At 35.7% G+C, this 7437-nt stretch overlaps 1 protein-coding gene across 1 annotated transcript; it reads right to left on the bottom strand.

Annotated features, from left to right (window-relative positions):
* Nucleotides 1–1026: 1026 nt before the first annotated feature.
* LOC140451552 (uncharacterized) lies at nucleotides 1027–1805 on the bottom strand. Its single transcript, XM_072545414.1, has 3 exons — nucleotides 1534–1805; nucleotides 1147–1470; nucleotides 1027–1095 (listed from the first exon to the last, which is right to left on the bottom strand). The coding sequence occupies exons 1-2, from the start codon at nucleotides 1764–1766 to the stop codon at nucleotides 1266–1268; spliced, it is 438 nt and encodes a 145-aa protein (XP_072401515.1). The 5' UTR covers nucleotides 1767–1805; the 3' UTR covers nucleotides 1027–1095; nucleotides 1147–1265.
* Nucleotides 1806–7437: the final 5632 nt, after the last annotated feature.

The raw sequence follows: 7437 nt of genomic DNA, 5'->3' as shown, positions 1-7437 counted from the left end.
AAGGTGTCTTGTTCATTTTTTGATTGGCCAGCATAAAGTTTTTCTAAAATACGTTTTTTGTCTTCATCTAATAGCTTAGACATACACTGTTTCTTACACTGACAGTCAGGGCCAGTTTGTTTAGCTTCAACTAGTTTACCTGATGACGTAACAAACTCTTCACCCTTGCGTCTAGCAATTTTTTCCATCTCTCTGACATGTAATTCTTTATTTAACTTTCCCTTCTTCCGGCGTGGCTCTACATTTTCACTGTCTGAACTCGACATCGCAAATAACACACTATAACTATTCACTGTTAACTGTTTACGTTATAACACAGCTCCACACTAACTAAACAACAACAGATAAATGACTGGCCGTTTATGTGTAGAAGCCGGATATGCGCAAACGATAACTGTGCGGACTCCCACTACACTTGCGCTGTGTGACACGCGTCGAGTTGAAGAAGGGACACATTCCAGGAATGTGTTCCTTCTTCAACTCAACGGAATATTTTGAGCTCTGCATAAGTAATATTTTGTAATGTAATGTGTACCTTTTTCAACTCCATAGATGGAACTTGATCTTAGAAACAAAATGGCTATCTCAGTTTAAATTCGCATTTTTTGGAATGTGTACCTTTTTCATCTCACCGATTCAATTATAATGATTGTAACGCCTGAAAATTATAGCGACTGGAATATAGCCAAATTCCAGTAACAAGTCAAACATGATAAAAATCTATGATTACCTTTTTTATAGTCTATTAACTTCAATAAAGCTAATTCAGCTTCATCAGTAGCTCTCTGCCTCTCCTCAGCTGCTTCTCGTAAGGCTTTTGCGCTCAGCATATCTTTTTCTAAAATCTTCATTTTCATCCTATGAATCTCGTCTTGCTGTCTGATGGTATCCCTCGTTTTCTTGGACCTTTGTTTATTTTCTGACAATATTTGAGGTATAGCACCCAGTGCATTACTAAAAGAAGGAGTGTTTGCTAAAATTGATATTGTTATTGTACCTATTTTATTACATTTTTTAAGTACTTACCACTTTGAAGCACATCATCATCCTCTTTTGTACGAACAGCAGGTGTCACACTACAAGTATTACCTGAAACTAATATTAAGTGTACAGAAAGACTGCTCAAAATTATTACGTCATACTTACATAACAAGTCCATTTCTTTGAACTCTGTAGTGGAAAAGAAGTGAGGGGAGTCAGAGACTACTGATGGTCCTGATATTGAGCTTCCTAGCTGGTGGAACTGTTTTTGTCCTACAATTATACTATGAGTAAAGCACAGTTACAAATTTAGTACATTTACCTTTTTCAAAGACTGCTGTGCTGTCAAAAGGACAGTCGATGCTGACGTCTATATTGGGAACAGCCTCTTCAACAAATTCCAGCACTCCATCACACTCGGGCTTTATCAGGAAACCACCACCTGTAGCTAACATGCTGTGACTCAGTGCTGTTGTTTCTTTGCGTTTCCTACGATAAAAAAATTATTGGTCAATACTTAAGCATTTGCTTAAACTAATAAAAGTAGTCTACCTTTGTTTTAGGTTGTTCCACAATTTTCTAAGTTGGCCGCTGGTCCTGATGTTGTTGACCTCAGACTGGCAGTTATAATTTGTTGTTATGAACTCCCAAGCCATCTTTTTGTCCATTGCCGAAGCACCGTTTGTGCTTTTGTTCTCTACCACACCGTTTTCAGTTACCAGCTGGATTAGGAGAACTTTTGCCTTTGTTGAGTAAGGAGCATATTTACTGCCGTTTCCACTCATCTAAAATTTACATAACCAATTTATTTAGCGTACGGCTTACACAGACAATATAATTAGAATGATTGTAACGCATGAAAATTATAGCGTCTGGAATATAGCCAAATTCCAGTAACAAGTCGAACATGATAAAAATCTATAATTACCTTTTTTATAGCATAATTAACTTCAGTAAAGCTAATTCAGCATCATCAGTAGCTCTCTGCCTCTCCTCAGCTGCTCTCGTAAGGCTTTTGCCCTCAGCATATCTTTTTCTAAAATCTTCATTTTCATCCTATGAATCTCGTCTTGCTCTCTGATGGTATCCCTCGTTTTCTTGGACCGTTGTTTATTTTCTGACAATATTTGAGGTATAGCACCCAGTGCCCTACTACAAGTATTACCTGAAACTAATATTAAGTGTACAGAAAGACTGCTCAAAATTATTACGTCATACTTACATAACAAGTCCATTTCTTTGAACTCTGTAGTGGAAAAGAAGTGAGGGGGGTCAGAGACTACTGATGGTCCTGATATTGAGCTTCCTAGCTAGTGGAACTGTTTTTGTCCTACAATTATACTATGAGTAAAGCACAGTTACAAATTTAGTACATTTACCTTTTTCAAAGACTGCTGTGCTGTCAAAAGGACAGTCGATGCTGACGTCTATATTGGGAACAGCCTATTCAACAAACTCCAGCACTAAATCACACTCTGGCTTTATCAGGAAACCACCACCTGTAGCTAACATGCTGTGACTCAGTGCTGTTGTTTCTTTGCGTTTCCTATGATAAAAAAATTATTGGTCAATACTTAAGCATTTGCTTAAACTAATAAAAGTATTCTACCTTTGTTTTAGGTTGTTCCACAATTTTCTAAGTTGGCCGCTGGTCCTGATGTTGTTGACCTCAGACTGGCAGTTATAATTTGTTGCTATGAACTCCCAAGCCATCTTTTTCTCCATTGCCGAAGCACCGTCTGTGCTTTTGTTCTCTACCACACCGTTTTCAGTTACCAGCTGGATTAGGAGAACTTTTGCCTTTGTTGAGTAAGGAGCATATTTACTGCCGTTTCCACTCATCTAAAATTTACATAACCAATTTATTTAGCGTACGGCTTACACAGACAATATAATTATAATGATTGTAACGCCTGAAAATTATAGCGACTGGAATATAGCCAAATTCCAGTAACAAGTCAAACATGATAAAAATCTATGATTACCTTTTTTATAGTCTATTAACTTCAATAAAGCTAATTCAGCTTCATCAGTAGCTCTCTGCGTCTCCTCAGCTGCTTCTCGTAAGGCTTTTGCGCTCAGCATATCTTTTTCTAAAATCTTCATTTTCATCCTATGAATCTCGTCTTGCTGTCTGATGGTATCCCTCGTTTTCTTGGACCTTTGTTTATTTTCTAACAATATTTGAGGTATAGCACCCAGTGCCCTACTAAAAGAAGGAGTGTTTGCTAAAATTGTAATTGTTATTGTACCTATTTTATTACATTTTTTAAGTACTTACCACTTTGAAGCACATCATCATCCTCTTTTGTACGAACAGCAGGTGTCACACTACAAGTATTACCTGAAACTAATATTAAGTGTACAGAAAGACTGCTCAAAATTATTACGTCATACTTACATAACAAGTCCATTTCTTTGAACTCTGTAGTGGAAAAGAAGTGAGGGGAGTCAGAGACTACTGATGGTCCTGATATTGAGCTTTCTAGCTGGTGGAACTGTTTTTGTCCTACAATTATACTATGAGTAAAGCACAGTTACAAATTTAGTACATTTACCTTTTTCAAAGACTGCTGTGCTGTCAAAAGGACAGTCGATGCTGACTTCTATATTGGGAACAGCCTATTCAACAAACTCCAGCACTAAATCACACTCTGGCTTTATCAGGAAACCACCACCTGTAGCTAACATGCTGTGACTCAGTGCTGTTGTTTCTTTGCGTTTCCTATGATAAAAAAAATATTGGTCAATACTTAAGCATTTGCTTAAACTAATAAAAGTATTCTACCTTTGTTTTAGGTTGTTCCACAATTTTCTAAGTTGGTCGCTGGTCCTGATGTTGTTGACCTCAGACTGGCAGTTATAATTTGTTGTTATGAACTCCCAAGCCATCTTTTTCTCCATTGCCGAAGCACCGTTTGTGCTTTTGTTCTCTACCACACCGTTTTCAGTTACCAGCTGGATTAGGAGAACTTTTGCCTTTGTTGAGTAAGGAGCATATTTACTGCCGTTTCCATTCATCTAAAATTTACATAACCAATTTATTTAGCGTACGGCTTATACAGACAATATAATTAGAATGATTGTAACGCATGAAAATTATAGCGACTGGAATATAGCCAAATTCCAGTAACAAGTCGAACATGATAAAAATCTATAATTACCTTTTTTATAGCATAATTAACTTCAGTAAAGCTAATTCAGCATCATCAGTAGCTCTCTGCCTCTCCTCAGCTGCTCTTGTAAGGCTTTTGCCCTCAGCATATCTTTTTCTAAAATCTTCATTTTCATCCTATGAATCTCGTCTTGCTCTCTGATGGTATCCCTCGTTTTCTTGGACCGTTGTTTATTTTCTGACAATATTTGAGGTATAGCACCCAGTGCCCTATTACAAGTATTACCTGAAACTAATATTAAGTGTACAGAAAGACTGCTCAAAATTATTACGTCATACTTACATAACAAGTCCATTTCTTTGAACTCTGTAGTGGAAAAGAAGTGAGGGGGGTCAGAGACTACTGATGGTCCTGATATTGATCTTCCTAGCTAGTGGAACTGTTTTTGTCCTACAATTATACTATGAGTAAAGCACAGTTACAAATTTAGTACATTTACCTTTTTCAAAGACTGCTGTGCTGTCAAAAGGACAGTCGATGCTGACGTCTAGATTGGGAACAGCCTCTTTAACAAATTCCAGCACTCCATCACACTCGGGCTTTATCAGGAAACCACCACCTGTAGCTAACATGCTGTGACTCAGTGCTGTTGTTTCTTTGCGTTTCCTATGATAAAAAAATTATTGGTCAATACTTAAGCATTTGCTTAAACTAATAAAAGTATTCTACCTTTGTTTTAGGTTGTTCCACAATTTTCTAAGCTGGACGCTGGTCCTGATATTGTTGACCTCTGGCTGGCAGTTATAATTTGTTGTTATGAACTCCCAAGCCATCTTTTTCTCCATTGCCGAAGCACCGTCTGTGCTTTTGTTCTCTACCACACCGTTTTCAGTTACCAGCTGGATTAGGAGAACTTTTGCCTTTGTTGAGTAAGGAGCATATTTACTGCCATTTCCACTCATCTAAAATTTACATAACCAATTTATTTAGCTTACGGCTTACACAGACAATATAATTATAATGATTGTAACGCATTACATTCATAAAAGTATATCCAAAAACAAATATACATGTAAGCATATATTTTGAACATCTAAAATTATGCCTCAGACACAGTAACAAAATTAATTCTCTAGAATAAATAGTTTTTATAATATATTACATACCTTAAAACAGTTAATCCAATATTAATTTCAAACACAAAATATTAATATCAAACACAAAATTTCAGTAAGTATACTATACTATAAACCAACTTTGCGCGTGCTAAAGCATAAACTAAATTTGGCGCTAGAAGTTTAGTCACAATTATGATAAAATTGACAGAATCTTCTTTTTATTCGATGTTTATTCGAAATTTACTTTTACTAATTTTTCGTGTTTGAGATCAACCTTGTACGAGAATACCCGAAGTATCGTTTATAGAACACAACAAAGAGTTGAGCATGACTTTGACGTAAGTTCGACTTGGCGGAGCACGTGCTCAAGCACGAGATTGAGTACCGACTATAAATTCGAGCATAAGTGCCCCTTTATTATATTATTTATAATATTTCTAGCATACAAATTGTTTTAAACATAGGGATATTTCAATATTAACTTTTATAAGTATATTGATGTGTATTGAGTAATCAGCTTATAAACTACAATCAAAGGTGGTTACTATGTGGCCAAATACAAACAATGGCCGATTACTGGAGTTTACATGTTGTGACACCAGCCCTTTCTATTCCAAGCCACAGATATATATGTATATGTGCATAGAGACTTTAACTTACCTTTACTAAACATTCCGTATATACGAGTCCTAATGGTATGTTGGTATTTATTTAGAATCAAGTTAGGTTCACAACTAGTGGCTACTGATTCGCTTACTTTGTTGGTATAATCAGAATCTTTTCGGATTCCTTCATTTGCTAATCGCCTTATAGTTGGCAAATAAATTTCAAACGCCTCAGCAACACGCTGAAATAAACAGTAAATAAAACAATTTTATTTCCAGGTTAATATTTTCAACTTACCTCACGAACAGCAGAAATTGGTAATAATGTTTGTCCAGCTTCCTTTTCCAATTGAAAATATCTATGCAATTTTAATATTAGTACTGGTTCTTTTTCCGTATATCTTGTCATGTTGGCCCTACACAAATACAAATAAACACCCAATACTATGTACAAATATTGACCTAAACGACAGCCGTCACTTGCTGTTCAACACTTAGAAAGAATGGCCAGCATGGACGAGGTTTTACGTCATCTTTCAGTAATAAGCGTATTTGATTGGCTAGAGAAAGCGCGCATCTAAATATCAACGAATCAAACGTAGGTTAGGAAAGAACCGCTTATGTATGTAAGCTTATTCTAACGCTGCAATAAAGTTCTGTTTAATCACGGAACTACCGCTTTTCCGTCACATCCAACTTAATGCATCAGAAAGAAATCGAAAAACTGTGACGCACTGAAAAGTACCTCTGGGATGTTCTTTAACACCTTGTTGGCGTCAGAAATTAAATATCTCGTGTTTGGCAGTGAACGTGTTAAATGAAATAACATTTATTTTGGTGCCCAACGTGGGGCGAATGTATAAACGTATTTTCAACTGAAATTGAGGTTAGTTCCTACTAAAGTTAGTAAATAATGTTAAAATGTAATGTATAACTAAAATGAAATTAAAAAGCATTACCTTTTCTCGGTTTTACACATATTTTCTTCACACTCACAAGTCAGTTCACATTTTTTGCGATTCTTCACACACCTGCACCTGTTATCTTTGCAGTTAGTGGTTTTGCATCTACAACCACCTTCAGGAGAAGGTGATCTTCCAGATAGGTGGCTTTTTCATGTGGGACTTCTAAAAAATATATAATATATAAATAAATAACAATAGACGTATTAACACCTTGTTGGCGTCAGAAATTAAATCTCCAAATTAAATATCTCGTATTTGGCAGTGAACGTGTTAAATGAAACAAAAATTATTTTGGCGCCCAACGTGGGGCGAATGTATAAACGTATTTTAACTGAAATTGAGGTTAGTTCCCACTAAAGTTAGTAAATAATGTTAAAATATATTGTATAGCTAAAATGAAATTTTCTAACAGATCAATGTTTGCGGCCCAGTTCAAATCTTTTTCAATTATAACTAATTATTTCCTTCAATATCTCTATACATACATAAATAACAATTTTGTCGTCCTAAAATATGCACGCAGCCTTGAATTTAGTGGTAGTAGTTATGTCCAGTATTAATTAGGATTTCATCCTGATCATTATATGATATTTATATTTATCTGAATTTTTCAATTTTTCAGATAATTTTCCATTCCGAAATGTATATGGAC

The sequence above is a fragment of the Diabrotica undecimpunctata genome, chromosome 9 (genome assembly GCF_040954645.1).
Source record: "Diabrotica undecimpunctata isolate CICGRU chromosome 9, icDiaUnde3, whole genome shotgun sequence".
Classification (NCBI taxonomy): domain Eukaryota; kingdom Metazoa; phylum Arthropoda; class Insecta; order Coleoptera; family Chrysomelidae; genus Diabrotica; species Diabrotica undecimpunctata.
This window is presented reverse-complemented; position numbering and strand designations above follow the sequence as displayed.

What these genes read in the sequence shown, in the direction of transcription:
- LOC140451552 (XM_072545414.1), bottom strand. Translation starts at nt 1,766, where the DNA reads ATGAGTGGAAACGGCAGTAAATATGCTCCTTACTCAACAAAGGCAAAA. An exon ending in TGGAACAACCTAAAACAAAG is followed by an intron (nt 1,471 to 1,533) that starts GTAGACTACTTT and finishes TTTTTATCGTAG; the next exon opens with GAAACGCAAAGAAACAACAG.